Here is a 16,929-nt window from a genome sequence, read left to right as displayed (position 1 = left end):
GATTAAGTGGTAAAAGATTTTGCTATATTCGAATTAAGAACATGGGTAATTAAAAAGACACAAAATGATAAACATGTTTTAAATTGTAATTGTTGTATGAGCATCTAAATAATATATTTTAAAAAGTAAATAAAAGTCATACCTGGCCATAGCAACCTGCATAATGAATAAGGCTTGGGTGGTCTTTTGAGCAACTTAATTCTGCAATAGCTTCTGTTTCGCTCACCATCCATCGAACACACTCCAGCTGACCATTCTAAACAAATTAAAAAAAAAATATTCAATTCCAGCTGTTTCAGTTCTAAACATATGTACTAAACAGGGAAAAGCTTATCAGAATTGTTAAAATGTTACCAAATTCCAGTTTGCTTGAAAAATGTGTTCTTTTATCTACTCTCATGTACTGGACTTGTTTATCTTGCTGTACTGGATCAATTATAGTTTGGCTATTGATTATAGTGGAAGTGGCAATGTAAGAGTGGCAGTCAAATAGTATTGCATACACAATCTGGTCCCTACTCTCAGATTGTTCAGAGCAGAACCATAGTTCCATTTCCATCACTTGTACAGCAAGGCTCAATGACTAAATAAGATCATTTGCTGGAGCAGAGTGAACAGCCTCCCTACAAACTCAAGTCTTCATTTATCGCTAATTAAAGGAATCCTTCCTAAATTTTTCTTCTGTATGTAGTATCTGAACATCTAATCCTCATGGATTATACCTATCTGTAACAGATATTGCACAAACACAAGGAGATGGTTCTTGCTCTGAACACCTTTTACAGCCTAGTCTCAAGATTCTCAAGCTTCTGTGCACACTTGTAGTAGTTCACAATTTACTATGAGATGGAATGTAGATGCTGGGGCAAGAGATAGAACATTTTCTCAGAGCATGCTTGTGGCCCAGTATAAAGGCAAGAGTTTTAGCAGCTTCTCTTGCTGCAGCCCCTTTTCGGCAATGGTACCTTGCTAAATGCGGTTTGGCATGACCTACATTCCAGCCTGCTCTTACTTAATTTTTCAACTTTCATGTTCATAAACGCTATTATATTCTTTATAGCTGAAAAAAATATTTTAATTGCTCAGTCAAGACTCACAGAGGTCAAAATACATAACATAAAAAGCTGTTTGTGTGCATAAAATGGAAAAAGCTATCACGAGAAGGAAAGAAATATTCATTTCAAGTTCCAGTTTTATTTTTATAAAAATAAGGAGAAGAATGTAATAAATATTAAGCCATTTAAAACTATATGGGAGAAAGAAAAACTGGAATAAAATTAATTTGATATTTGTCTTATTCCTTCCATATGTAGTGTATGTATATGAACACAAAAAAGCACATAATTATACTTTACTTACTTTCCTTTATTTCTCTCAATTTCAGTAATGATATAAAACAATGTAAAACTACTTGTGTTCTTTTTATTATGCTAGAAAAATCCTCCTCATCATATCTGGCTTCAAATATTAGTAAGCTTGGCTAATAATTTCATTTTTTGTTTTCCTTTGTATCTAAGTAAGTAAAATACTTTTGTATATTTAAAATTAAAGAATTAATAAAATTAAGTACCTGCTAAGTAAGATAACTTTGCTAATGTGGAAAGGATTTGTTCACAGCTATTTTGACAGTGCGACTTGCCATAACATAATGCTCCATTTTCACTCTCTAGCCCATAGCTCAAGGTCAGAAAGAGGTCTTGAATCAAAAGAATTAGTGTTAATTGATTCATTCCTTACTGGGAAATGTTATGCATCATCAATAAACTGCTGAAATTCTCTTCCGTGGAATTTTATGTTCCTGCATACAAGTTTTCTTCCCTTCTGATAGTCGCCATTCTTGCAGAACATAGGAGCATGCCCCACGTGGTATAACATTATGGGAGTTACAATAGTGTAAAGTAAGAGAAAGAAGAATAAAGTCCATTCTATCGGTGTGCAAAACCACTTAGGGAGTAAGGATCAAGAGCTACAAAGTTTAGTTATGCAAAATTACTTGAAGGTTCTCAAAATCTTTGCAATGATCTAGGACAACTCCAGCCATGCAGTCCATCATTAGAAACACTTGGGCCTGGGCACCCTCGCTTAGATGAAGTCCATAAATTTACACACTTTTCTTTGAATGTCAAAGCATGCTCAAGTATTACAGAAACTAAAGGAACCAATTATTAAAAAAGCAAACCAATCTTTCTGGAGAAAAAGATTAAAGGTTTTATTGGCTTATAAACACATTATATATGTAGGTTGAAAAAAAGCAAGACGGAAAACAATTTCAAACTAAAATTGTAAGACTTTAAACTGGCAGACCGTAACTATTCAGTCTGGACATGGGCCAAGGTTTCGAAGCCAAATACCTAAGTTTTACAATAGCATTTCATTAGCACAAGTAGATATCAGTTTAATTTTATATTCATATGGATTGTCCCAGAAAAATTAAAAAAAAACCCAACCCTAAAACCTGCACCAGGGCCCTAAGTCATTGAAATGATGTCTCAAAGTTGCAAACCTGCAGATTGGAATCCAACAGTCCTCTGTTGGTTTCTAAAGTTTTCCCAAGAAGCAAATAGCAATAAAACCCTGGATGAAACAGAAACTCTTGTATTACGTTTCACCCCTTTCCCTGTTTCTTCTTAAGGTAGTCAGTGGCTAAAAGGAATGGCATTCAACCATGCAACCCCACTTACTAAAGAACCAGAATCAGTATGGTTAAACTATCAGCCTTCCTGTAGTCCACTATGTTTTATTTTAGTAAAGATACAGCAATAATATTCACATTTCCCTACATAATAGGTTTTCCTGTAAGCTTTGACATTAATTTTTGCAGTTTCTGACAGGCTGTTCTGTAACATGTACATTTTAATTTTGATGCGATTGTTCTAGACAACCAAGAAGTTTCACCTCCAGATGTGGACCAGTGGTTTTTTATGCTTTGTAAACATGTTCTTACACTTGTCTTACAAGATTAGACCTGTATTTGTAAAAAACCAAGAAACTGTAAGGCTCTCTAAAGAAACAACTGAGTCTGAGTTAAATGAAAGTTCCTTAAAATAAAACAATTTTTTTTTAGAGTCTTTTAACTGTTTTTAAAATGACTGCGTATGCATTGACAACAACATATAAAATGTCAATGTTATACTGCTGATATTGTATCCTGCATAATAACCCATTTTTATTTGCATATGTGGTACCAGCCAAGAGTTCTTTCTGCTCTCACTTGAGAAAATGCTTGAAAAATAACATCCTGCTAGATGTACACTTACTGCCATCACAGAAAGGAACTAAATGACCTTTACACCACATTACAGTAGAGACAGAGACTAAATTACCTTTATTGCTAATCCAGCTGGAGTTAGCTGCTCTATGTTTCGTTCGTTCAAACAGTCTTCACCCATCAAAGACGTGAGATGCTGCAGGCATTCTGCATGTCCCTTTGATGCTGCTACATGCAACAGATTGTTGTCACATTCATCATGGATCTTATCCAGATTATCTGCTGCTAAATGTGGCTGGTAAAAAAAGCTTTATGTTAGTTGTAACTAAGGATAAAGAGATATGCAGAACTTTAAGCCTCACAAGCCAAATACAAAGATGTTTCCCCACACGCATGTTTTTTTTGTTACTCAAAACCGGGAGCTTTTCACTTCACTATACACAACCTGATTACTATTAGCAAAAGTACAAAGGTTGTATTCTCACTGGCTTGATTCACTGCAATGTTTCTCTCCTTCTTGTCCAATTGTCACACAACAGGGCAAGATCTTGAGTATTTTCAAGTCTTTGTACCAGTTTGATAGATGAAGTAGCTGCAAAAATACCTACATTTTTATAATTTCTGTCTATTTTGTGTTTGGTTTCTCTCCTTTTTCTTTTTTCTTTTTTTTTGCCATTTTATTGATGGGAAATTGATCAGAAAACATCCATGACTCCTAAAAAAATTTCCTGATTAATTTTGCTCATCACAAAAGTGGCAGCTTGTGTTAAGCACAATCTAAAATGTAGTTAAAACCCATGACAGAAGACTTTTACCTGATAGCTTGTTTCCATGAAAAAATTTGTTGGAATATTTACCTGAAGTACTACACAACCGTGACCATTATTTCTTACCAAATCTAATTTTGAGACAAAACAATTGGATTGAGAAACTCCAGAAGCAAAATGGAAGAGGAAGACAGAGTTAAGCAGTAGCAATGATAAGTTCCTAGATTAGTGTAGACTTGCCAGAGTACTCCTCGATGAGTCTATTTCATTCAGAGGTTTTGGTCTGTTTGGAGAAAGCATGCATTTTCTTTCCATCTACATATCTATGATGACCTCCTTTTCCCCTCTCAATTCCTATTTCAGGGTGAATTTAATTTGCTTTTATTTCTTATTGATCAGTGTAATATTCTCTTCTGCCTCTGTCTAGTCTTTGAATACCTGGCATTGTTCTTGCTGCTATGTTAATAGTGTGCCTTTGTGCTTGAGCTAGACTGGTAAACAGAGAAGATAAACAAAAATCTAACAAAAACAGTTTTTATCCATACACTGTCTCTCCACCAGTCGTTCTGAGTGATCACATGCTCTGCATCATTGTGTTAACTTGCATCTAGTTACTTTGGCAACCATCCTTGATAGTGCATGATCAGAGTGCTAGAATTTACTAAAAAACTTTCATATGGGTCAGAGGCCAATGAGGCTTTAGAAAAAGCTCCTGCCTAAGAATGCTGCTGCAACGAGACAGCATAAACACTCTTGAATAATAATCAGCATACAACAGAAGCCCCTCTGTTCCCATCATCAGCCTCCAAATAACAACTGAGGTAAACCAGCAATAACTGAACAAAGCAACCCACAAATGTTGTGAAAGGCAAAACTCAATTAAGATTTAAATTTCATATTTAAGTGATCTCGATAGTTAAAAGTCCTGCCTTCTATATGATTTCAGTGTACTGCATAAACTAGCAATCTTGGCCACGTTTACATAAAACCAGTGTCTTTGTTTTGCTACGTATTTGATGTAAAGACTAAAACTTTACATTTGGAAGCCCATATGCTCAATTTCTAAGGAGCGTACAAGATAAAAAGGGCAGCGGCTCCAAGTGCGGACTTAATCAGCTTTGCTGTCTTATTAAACCACATCACAGATTGCCCTTATTCTATGTGTTCATGAAAAAGATGATACTTACCAGTAAAGATATTTGGCCTTCCTTTACAATGTTTAAGATGCTCTTAATTTTTTTCACCTCTTCGCTCTTCTCTTCTGGGGCCCCTGCAGTGCTCCAGTTCATACTCAGTTCCTCTAGCTGCTTGCTTTCTGACACTGCCGTCTGCAGGTGGAAAGTCCTCAGGTGGCAGTTTGGCATAGTCTTCTCAGTTTTGTGAGCATGAGGATCAACAAATGTCCTGCTGAGGAAGCCCTTGCCCTGGGCTTCAGGTTCATGGACTGAGCTACACTTAACTAAAGGCTGGGAAAGCTCTAATTCTTCTGTTAAATGCTTGTGCTGATCAAGGACAATAGGCTGCGTTTTTCTCAGCTGAGAGCCTTTCACAGGAGACAGCACACAGAACTGCGTCCCGCCAGCAGGCGAGCTCTCTGTGCTCCCTGCAGAGCAGGTCTTGACGCTAAGACCATTCACTGTTGAACATACACCCAAAAGTTTTTTCTCAGGAGCTACCTTTGTAAAAGGAACAAGTTGCTGGCTTGATTTAATATAAGGCACATCCAAAATTTCATCCATATCCAGGTCATAGTGCTCCAGCTCCCCAAGTAGAACAGTGGGCTCAATGTTTTTGCTTTTAAGGCTCTCTCCTTCCCCTGGACTCTGGTCATCATTTGGAGGTGCAGACTGAGAATCGTTGCCTTTCTGGTATTCTCCCTTCTGGTTCTTCTGGTCATCACTTTCATTGTTCTCAGAGCTTTCTGGCTGGTGCTTTAATGGGGAAACCCTCTTCACTGGTCTGAATTTATTGCACACATCTGCAATTCCTGTTGGTTTCTGTGCATTTCCGATAAGAGTTGAGACTCCGCAGTTCCAGCTGCTGCTGGAAACTAAAGAAATAGAGGAATGTGATTTAGAAGGAACTACTATCAGACTTGTGACATGATATAGCATGCTTTAAAGATATACCTAGCCAAACACTGCAAACAAGAATTAAATTATAACGTGCCACATATCTAAACAGAATTAACATCTCTATCAAAACAGCTGAAGAATTTGACACTCCAGAAAAGCAACTTCCTTCAAACAGGCCATACATTGTAATCAATTACAAATAAAGTAGTTTTAATCAAGTAACAGACATTGATAAGAGCCAAGTGGTGTTTATAGTGGCCCTGTCCAACTATGCTAGTTTTCACTCCGCTTTTTTTTATTGCACGGAGATACATCTTTAAGAGTAGGATGATTTTCTGGGAGGTGAAAAAAAGGGTTAGTCAAAAATTTTTAGTGGATTTGTTTTAACAACAGTCACAACAATTGAATTTTTGAGGCCTGTTATCTCCGGGAGATGCGTTTTTCATAAAAGAACTGGAAATTCATATGAGCAGTGACTGAGAGCTGGGACTACTCAGCCTGGAGAAGAGAAGGGTCAGGAGGAATCTCTTCCTTGTGTATAATCACATGATGTGAAGCAATGAAGAAGAGGGTGCAAGGCTCTTCATGATGCCCACTGACAGGACAAGAGGCAGGGGCCACAAAGTGAAACACGTGAAATTCCATCTGAACACAAGAAAACACTTTTTTACTGTGAGGCTGGTCAAACACTGGTACAGGTTGCCCAGAGACATTGTGGAGTGTCCATCTGTGGAGATAGTCAGAATCTAACTGGACACAGTCCTGGACTTAACCTGCTCTAGCTGACCCTGCATGAGCAGAGCTGTTGGACCAGATATCTCAAGTGGTCCCTGCCAAACTAAATGATTTTGTGATTCTCTGATCTCAAAATTAAGCCTACACAAACACACACACACACACACAGAGCTCCGGACCTTTGAGACCATTATTTTAGTGCACTACAAGATAGGGAGTTTGACCAGTGAATCTGATTTGCAGAGAAGAAAGGGAGCTCAAGGCACCTGAACTCTTAATCCTACTGAACTTGCACTCTTTCACACAGTCCCAGCTGGTCATATTTATGATCTCATACATCTTGGTTTAGCCCCAGCTGGCAAGAACCACGTGGTCTTTCACTCACTCCCTCCCCTAGCAGCAGGATGGAGGGAGAATCAGAAAAGAAAGGCAAATCTTGTGGGCTGAGATAAAGGCAGTTTGACACCACAGCAAAGGAAAGAGGAAAACAACACCACTACTGACAGAGGAATATACAAACATGATTAATACACAGGATCACTGACCAGAACCTGAAGCCCAGCCTGCTCCCAAGTGGTGATTCCTGTCCCCCCAACCCCCGCCAGCTCCCCCAGATCTATACTGAGCAAGATGTCACATGGTAGCGAATACCCCTTTGTCTAGTCTGGGTCAGGCAACCCAGCTGTGTCCTGTCCCAGCTCTTGTGAAAATTAACCCTACCTCTGTCAGAACCAGGACACCATAATCATTGGAACTCTGGCAAAGAGTTTTCCTTATTTTGTTATTTTCAGCTGAGGGACAGTGCTAAAACCACTAAAGCCTTTAGGCAGTTTCTATGCCCCTTTCAATGTACACTAAGAGTTAACACGTTCTGAAAGTCAAGAATACTGTTTAAACAAAGCAGATTTATTACACGTGCTAACTGCATATCAGTGGGATCTAATTTGTGGTCAAAACACACAATTTGCCATGAACACCTTCCTAAGGAAACAGATATATACACTTTCAGTGCGGCATTAATGTCTGAAGTGAAAGATTAGTATGGCTTAGTAGTTACGGATGTCTGAAAATTACCTTAATACTTTTGGAAGTGCTTAAGAATACATTTCCGAAGAAGAAATAAAAATAATAATAATCAAAAGGCATGTAACTTAGTGGGCCAATACAAAGAACGCACTGTACTGACTTATTTATGTATTGTATAAGATTCTAGGTTCAAAGGCCTACACTTTTATGTTGGTTTTATTTACATGTGAAATTTTTTCCAAGTGATACAGGGAAATGGATACCATATGTTTCCCAGCTGTTTTGTTCTGACAGGAACTATTAAGCACTCAGTATGGAAATGAATTCTGTCTGAGTTTTATGAAAACACTGCTTTCAACACAGGGGCCTAGACAGAGGAAAAGGCATCAACATTTTGTTTGTCGTCACTTTATTTAAGCTTACATTTATTTTGTTGCTTGGCTTTCTCCATTTCTAACCTTAAAAACACACATTTACATAATCCACTAATGACAAAATTGTAAAATTGGACACTGCAAAGAAGCTATGACCTTTGTTACAAATCTGTCTCAGGTCATTGTAAAGTCATGTATTTCTCTTTTCTTTCATTACAGTTAGAGTAAGGTACTTGCATTTTTTTCATTGTTTTTCTTCTAAGTATCTCTTTACAAACACTGCTTTTCCAGAAAACAAACTGGAACAATGAGAACAGTTAGCAGTATTTTTGCAGACTTACAAACATATTCCTCACTTAACTGGGATGATGAATTTACACTGTATTTAATAAAGGATTAGAATATAGCATTTAACCACATAGCAGTAGGGAAGCAAGCAAGTCAGACTGGTAGACACAATCCTTCTTTGTGCTATTTTCTACTTGGGTGCCGTACAGGCTGCACCGGTGCTTAGGCAGTTACAGCATGGTTTCCCCCTACACAACACTGAAACCACAGGCCAGAGCTGACCAGGGCATAGCTTGAATCTCTTCTGTTCTGTTTTCAGATGTTTGTTCCCTGAAGAAGCAAAAGCAAGTGCTGCCTATGTCCTCCAAAGCACCAGCACGGCAGGAGTTATGTGAGTAGTCTTCAACAGCTGCTCCAGGGGAGAAGCCTCTTGCTCATCTGTCCATACTTATGAACTCGGGCAGGGGCCATTAAAAGTCTGGGTCAAATAAATACTGTTTGATTCTTTTATAAACAACAGTAAAGGATGGTCTGAGGCATCCTTAAGGCAGGGGACTAGAATGTGGAACAGCTAGGTTGATTCCAGAATCTGACAAATAATTCTAGTATCATCTTGGACAAGCCATATCTCTTCTGTGCACCACTACCTCAAATATGAAAAAGCGATGACAAATTTTTTCCAACTATGCTGTCAAAATTATTTCTTTAACTTTTATTCATTAATATGAGAGAGTTGGATGATCCTGTTGTTGTGTTGCTGAAGTACAAAAAGAGAGGAATGCAAAAGCTGGGGAGAATTCATTCACATCAGTAAGGAAGCGTTGTGCTGCCTAATAGACCTAAGGAGCCAAAGCATTTCCTTGGCAAGGGTCAAATTTGAAAAAGTAGTTCTTCACCATATACTGTGCTCTATGTCCTTCTTGAGGAAGAGAAAATGAAAAATGTGAATAAAGAGGCCTGTAGGCTTATGTAGTTTCACTTATTTATTTATCTGTTTGTTTATAGATGTCCTAGCACTACTGGGGGCCAATAATCAGAAAAGAGGACAATTAATTAGGAAGCAAATTCTCTTGCAATTTAATCACTTAATCAGATTTTATTTTAGTAATCAAAATTTACCTTGAACTTTCTAAAAAGAAATCCTTATATCATGTTTCGAATTGGAAGCATCTGTTGACTTCAGAGCATTTTTCGACATCATCTCTGTATCTAGGGCATGGGGAGGTGAAAGGGGGAGTTTTATCTGGCATACAAGCATCTGTAGAATTATAGGGTAACTGTATGAGTTTTGTCCAACCATCAAGACTACCTCATGCACGGATGAAACTTTACCCTTGTGAGAGGCAGTTTCTGTGATTCTTACAATCTAATGCCAAACATCAGAATACTTTTAAATTGTCCTGAGTATAATGAAAATAACAAAGAACTTAGCTTTTACTTTATAAGGAAGCTACTACTGAAATTCATCGCTGGTGTGTGTGTAAGAGCCTGTATCCCTGGCATATGGGTACAGTAACATTCTTTAAACGATGACGATGGCTTCATGAAGTCTACAGCACCGGTGACAAACAGGAGGTGCCAAAATGCTGTATATCACACATTAGTGCCATTACAAAATGAACTGAACACATTGCAAAGCGGTATTTGTACATGTTGCTATGCCAAATCTTCACGAACCCAGAATGACTCACACTCAAAGAGCACTGACTGACTGAGGAACTGGTCAAACTCCTAACAGCGTGTTTCTGTCACTATCACCACCAACTTGTTTAGGTTTACACTTTGACCAATGTTCTGGAGTCATGAATGCTGCTGTTGAACAGTCTGGACATACAACAGGCAGTGGTGCAGCAAAGCAGGAAAATGGATGTAAAAATCTGAGTCATTTGCAGATGAGCTGGCAACTGAGTCCATGTTGCTCTGCTAAGTCACTTGACACCTACACACGGGTTTAACAGAAATGAAAAAGAATATCAGTTCACTCCTGCTCTTCTGTAGGTGGCAACCAGTGATCCCCATTACTATGCCACATCCTTGAATGAAATCCTTGAGCCCTTTTAGCTTGTTATCTCTATTCCTTCTCAGGATGGAGAGCAATATGTTACAGTTAACTGCACTGAACACTGTCCAGGAGAAAAAATGGATGACTTCCCTTTATCCAAAAAGTTATCAGTCAACCATGCCATTAATGCTTCCACCTAATGACATGATCTGCATCCAGACTGTGCTAACTCTAAATTCTCTGTATTTCAACCTTTGTTTTCTATGAATTCCATGCCTGTGCAGTCACAAATCACAGTAAAACTCTGAATAAAGGAGAACAATACAGTTCTTGGGCCCTGGACCTGAGAGTCCTGGACTATTGTAAGACTATCTGCTGATTTTATCATGCCTAATAGACCTTTCAAAGGTCTATGAACCTCTGAGGTTGAATCACAGTTATTTATTGTTGACAAAGAGGTGGAAGCACTACGATTGCTTCCCTAATAACATTTCCCCAAAGCAACTTGGTTGCAAAGTTCTTTATGCAGCATTCACTTGGAATATAGTCCTTGAGCAGTCTGGTGTAACTGGAACTGCTCTGAGCACAAGGAGGTGGACAAGATGGCCTTCAGAGGTGCCCTCTGACTTAAGTTATGCTGTGATGAAGATGTAACCACCCTGGAAGAATGCTGCCTGCTTGCGGGTAGTAGCAAGACTGGAAACAAATTGTAAAACTGACAGACAAGAGAAGACACTGTTTGGGGGCTTTTACATCAAGATCTTGTTGACGTGTACTTGGAAACTCCCAGTACGCAATACTGGGAGGTATTCTCTACCCTTGCTGACAACACAAGAAGCTTATTTACCATGTTGATTCAACTGTTGACCCTCTAAAAAAGGTAAAGAGGAGGACCTTGGGAACTGCTGACCAGTCAGCCTCACCTCTTTGCCTGGGAAGGTCGTGGAACAGATCCTCCTGGAACGTATGTGAAGGCATATGGATGACAGAGAGGTGAGTAGAGACCGCCAACGAGGCTTTACCAAGCGAAAATCACGCCTGACTAATCTTAGTGGCCTTCTACAATGGAGTGACTGCATCAGTGGACAAGGGAAGAGCTACTGATGTCATCTACCTCAGCTTCTGGAAGGCCTTTGACACGGTCCACCCCCAACATTCTTGGCCCTAATTTGGAGAGAGAGGTTTGATGGATGGACTACTTGGTGCAAAAGGAATTGTCTGGATGTCCACATCCAAAAAGTTGCAGTGAACAGCTCAATGTCCAAATGGAGATTAGTAACAAGTGGTGTTCCTTGGGGATTTGTACTGGAACTGGCACTGTTTAATTAATCTTTATTAAAGACATAAACAGCGGGATTGAGTGCACCCTCAGCAAATTTGCAGATGACACCAAGTTGAGTGGTACAGTTGGCTTGCTTGAGGGAAAGGGATGCCATCCAGAGGCACTTTGACTGGGCTTGAGGACTGGGCCTATGTGAACCTCATGAGGTTCAACAAGGCCAAATGCAAGGTCTTGCACGCTTATGATGAGGGTGGTGAGACACTGGGACAAGGTGCCCAGAGCTGTGAATGCCCCATCCCTGGAACTGTTTAAAGGTCAAGCTGGATGGGGCTTTGAGCAACTTGATCTAGTGAAAGACATCCCTGCCCAAGAAAGGAGGGTTGAACTAGATAATCTTTGAAGGTCCGTTACAGCCCAAACAATTCAATGATTCTATAAATAAGAACAAGCTCTGTTAGGTTGATTCCATTGCTACCGAAGGATGAGTGCATTCAAATTACTTTCTTTTACCTGAAACTCTTTCTCCTTGCTTTAAAAATCAATTTACTGTGGAGTTTACTTCACTTTCCATCATCATCATGTAGGAAGCCTGGGATTAGCATTTGACAACTGCTCATACCTATTAAATATTTTTTAAAATGCAGTATTTCACCATATTGCTCATGTACTACATAATCATTTTGGGGCTTGCAGTACATTTCACATTTGGAGTTTTACTGTCCTCTGAAAGAAATGCCTGAGCTTCTTCCTTGTGATATGACTCTGGCAGAGACTCTTGAATCAATTAAGACTTGTACTCATTCCAGGTCCATTTAGAGCACTGTGATTCTCACTTTGTAGACAGACACTGAGGTGTTGTCTACACCAGGGAAACTTTCAGAAAATTCCTCAGAGTTGTTAAAACCAATTTATCTCCAACACTGGCAGCAATATTGGGGACCCAAGAGTTGGAGGAAGGGATGTCCCTGATGTATCGATGGATAATCAAAACCAGTTCTGAATATCTATTTACTGTTTTATTAATATCACTGAAATAATATTTAACAATTTTAACTGAAGGTGGCACTGTTTTACAGTTTTAATGTATTAATAACTTCCAGGAGTACATTTTAGGGTTCATTAACGTAAGCTCTATAGCATGGGAACCTGAATTAAAGAACAACCCTGCACAGATAAGAACAGAGGAGTTTGTTCCCATTTAAGTGGAATTTGAAGCTACTCTAAAGAAGAAAGAAAGGGTAAACCGGGTAAATAATAATTCATCCTTGTAAATAACAATGTAACTTTTCTAGTTAATTCAAACATAAATATGAGCCTTGGTGAATGAATAATTTTTCTTAACTTGGCATGAGGAAAAACACTACAAAACTGGCATTTCTTAAGTAGAGAATATAGAAGAGGCAAAGAAAATTTCAAAATTAACAAATGGGGTTTACCCTTGTCCAGTCTGATATAAGCATGTAAAAGGGAGGTAGCAAGTAAAGTTCTACTAAAAAAACAGAAGTCATTCTGGTAAAAAATGTGTAAAATAGGAAGAGGGATGATGTGAAAACAAGGTAGGAAAGGAGTTTATATACAGCTATCACAAGTGTCACTGCATACTAATTATTGTTTTTTTTCTGAGAAAATTCTTCAGTATTCTACCAAGGAATTATCCAATCAATTTTGTATTGTTGCAGACATATTTACTTGGTTGGTATTTGGAGCACAACAGACTCTGTGAAATTAATGACATACAACACTGCCTCCAAATCAAATTTTACTTTAATTTCTCTTATAGCTAACAAACCGCCAAGAGCTTGAGACAGAACTTGTGTGCAAGCTTATATTCACAGATTTATTTCTTTTTCTCAAATAGGAAACTAATCTTCTGAATAATTTTGTGAATTACAGTTACTTTGGGAATGAATAAAGCAGTGCAGAAGGATAACTGCTGGAAATTAAAGATGAACTTGTTTTTATCAACCTGTGAAAAAAGGTCTAGAGTAGGATATTGTCCTCATTTGAGACATACATTTAATGACAACCAAAAGACATCATAGTTGACAGAATATACTTCAACAATGATATGGCTCAATGAAGCTTGTTGAACACAGATGTCTTGAGCCATTTGCTCAAGTGGCCTTAGAAAACCCGCCCAGAAAGAAAGCAACCAATTTCACGCCTAATAACAAAAGAATAAAGGACTGATTTCTGTTTCAGTTCATCATTTTACGTTAGACAATGACGGAAATCAATGGGCTAACACTTCATTTCAGAAAAATAAGTTAGCTAGAACTATTTTTAAACTATACTCTTTAATTTTCTATCTTTGAAGAAGAACAGTGCCCATCTTAGTGGTTATTATGCTCGCTACAAAGATCATTCCCTTGAAGCATGGTGGTAGAGAAAACAATTACCCTTAGTCACACTTTATTGTGGATAAGCCAGGATTTGCCCTACACCTTTTCTCCAATCTCATATGTCCGTAATATGGGGGTATTGACACACATACTTTGTCTCCAAGGATCCCTTGGAATTTTCCTGAGTCTGAATTCCATAAATCCAGAGCAGTCAGGACTGAGATTGCACCGAATGCATGACTTTTATGCACATCTGGCAAAAGGGTGAGGAAGGAACCACAGGACCTTCCCACCAGTACAGATCACTGGCCAGTGCTGTCCAATAAAGGGAAGCAACAGTGGAAATTCAGGGAGGAAAAACTACACGTCGGGAACTCCTTTCCCAGACTTTCTAATCTCTCCTTGTCCAAAAGAAAAAGCAATCTAAGCAAAAGTTAGAGTTATTTGACCAAAAGAAATAGTTAAAAAAACCCCAACAAAATATGTTGAAAGGTCTATGTGAAACGCTTGAGAAAGCACACTGACTGGTAAACACTGGTATGTTTGCCTAGGACTAAAAGTGCTTAGAGTAATTTGAAAACAATGTAACCAAACACTTTCATATGTTACCAACATATTATTGAATGTTTACATGAAACGGGGAAAGAAAACCGGATTTAAAGGGCTACTTACTAAACTTATCTGTGTACAATTAATAGTAAGACTTTCATAATATCAGCCATATAATTAAAAAATGTAATTCCACAAAGAGGAACTGTCTGGTTTAGAACTGTTCTAACAATCTTGTTGGCGAAAATGGTTGTCTCCATATTTATAGGTATTTTTAAGTATAAAGTTGAATCTTTCTCTATAATTTTTTCTTAACTTAGTGAACTAAATATTTTTCTGAGACAAAGCTGACAGAGAATTATTTTTTAGATTATTAGGGTACTGACTTATCTAATCCTATAACTAACCTATGCTTAACTTCTTTTAAAAAAAAAATTCTTGAATAGTTCTATTTCCACATTCTTCTCTGTTTCAAAGAAGAAATGCAACCTCTAACTAAGCAGGAGTCAGTATGAGGTAGAAAGCTGGATCAGCTCTTTTAAACTCTGAGTTTTCCTGTGTGCAACTACTTAAATTGCCAACGGAATACAGATATAAAATAGTATAAATGTTAGGCACACTAAAGATTTAAGATACAATCTATCTTCATCAAAAATAGCACATCGCAACAAGAATTTGGGAAACTTGTTTTTAATGGTCTACAATATGAGGAAGACAAGAGACTGCATCAAAAGCAACTATGAAAATTCAACAGATGGAGCCTTACACAACGTTGACTGATGCAGCTCTGTTGATATTTCAAGGTACTTCAGACATTAAAGTCTGTACAGATATAAAGTGATACCCTCCTGTTCAGCACTATATGTTTACTCAGTGATTAAGCAGAGTAAAAATAAAATAGATTTTAGTACTATTTCCAATTCACCAAAACTCTTAAGTGGTAAGTAGAGAGAAAAAATAGATTTAGTACTCTTTCCAGATTGCCAATATTGTTATCAATGCTAAAGACCTCTTTTTTGACTCAAGACTTAAACAAAGCTGCGAATTAACTTCCACTGGCAGACTCCCCAGTGCTACTACTGTCTTCCAGCAATGCCTGTACTTGCTTCTGTCAACCCCTTTTCAAGGCAATAGATGAGTGCAGATGTAATTAAATCATTGAAAAATGTCCAATTGCAGAGGCAACCATGAAACAACAGAGCTACACATTAAGTTGTCAATATTGCATGGTCTTAAGGCAGAGCTTATAACCAGTGCTTCATCCTTACTGTTGGTCTGCATTTCACTTTAAGGCTAGTATCTGAATTTTAAAAATAACATACTCTTCTTTGTGAAAACAGATATTGACGCTGCTGCTGTGGCTGAGCAGGGTACATGCAGTAAAATATGTCTTAAGGGCTATTCCTGCTCTTCTTCTTCGGTTCACCTTGCTCAGTGCAGCTGAATGACTGCGTGGCTTTATCTCCTTTTATGATAAGACAAGATAATGCCCTGCCACCACATGATCAGCTGCTAACACTGATAGACAGAGATAAGGAGGAAATGGCAGTAGGGAGAAAATGGGGGAGAGGGAAAAGTGGAAGACATGAGGGAGGGGGGTACTGGGTGGTGAGTGGAGAGGGACACAATGAGGGGCAATAAATGCTGGGGAGGAGAATGGTGAGAAGAATGGGAGGGAGAAGGGCCTAGAAGAATGATGGGAAGAATATTGGGAAACACTGGGGGGAAAGACTGCGGGGAAAACTGAGGTGAAAAGCAGGGGAAAGACTCACGAGGAAGAATGGTGGGAAAGCCTGGGGAGGGAAGAATGTGGGGGAAGAAAAGGGAAGCTGTAGGGAAATGGGGAGGAAGAATGGTGGGGTGAACACTGGGGAGAATGGTGATGAAGAAGGGTGGGGAGGAATGGTAGGGAGAATGGTTAGGAAAACAGTGGGGACAATGGCAGAGAGAATGGTGGGGAGAACAGGGAAAGAAGAATGGGAAGAGGAACGGGGAAGAATGGTGGGAGGAATGTGGGGAGGTATGAGGGGATAAATGGTAAGGAGGATGGCAAGGAAGAATGCGGAGTAGAAGGGGGGAAGAAGAGGGGAAGAAAGAGAGAAAGACAAGGGAAGGAAGGAGGAGGAATGAGGGAAGAATGGGGGAAGAACGGAGGGAGAGAAATGGTGTGAGAATGGGAGAAGGGGAAAGAGTGGGGAGAACGGGGGTAAGAGCAGGTAAGAAGTAGGGAAGGAGAGGGGACAAAAGGAGAAGAAGGGAGGAAGAAAGGAATAAGGAAAGG

At 38.8% G+C, this 16,929-nt stretch overlaps 1 protein-coding gene across 5 annotated transcripts in view; it reads right to left on the bottom strand.

The window, feature by feature from the left end:
• Window positions 1-16,929, bottom strand: part of SNCAIP (synuclein alpha interacting protein) — a 90,302-nt gene that overhangs the window by 25,735 nt on the left and 47,638 nt on the right. For all 5 annotated transcript variants that reach the window (XM_054186165.1, XM_054186164.1, XM_054186162.1 and 2 more), the window contains 3 exons: window positions 5,163-6,025; window positions 3,324-3,503; window positions 143-256 (listed from right to left, as the gene is read on the bottom strand). In XM_054186165.1, the coding sequence (XP_054042140.1) occupies window positions 143-256; window positions 3,324-3,503; window positions 5,163-6,025 (1,157 nt within the window). The remainder of the gene's footprint in view (window positions 1-142; window positions 257-3,323; window positions 3,504-5,162; window positions 6,026-16,929) is intronic.

The sequence above is a fragment of the Rissa tridactyla genome, chromosome Z (genome assembly GCF_028500815.1).
Source record: "Rissa tridactyla isolate bRisTri1 chromosome Z, bRisTri1.patW.cur.20221130, whole genome shotgun sequence".
Lineage (NCBI taxonomy): Eukaryota > Metazoa > Chordata > Aves > Charadriiformes > Laridae > Rissa > Rissa tridactyla.
The sequence above is the reverse complement of the archived record's forward strand: the minus strand, read 5'-3'. Positions and strand labels throughout refer to the sequence as shown.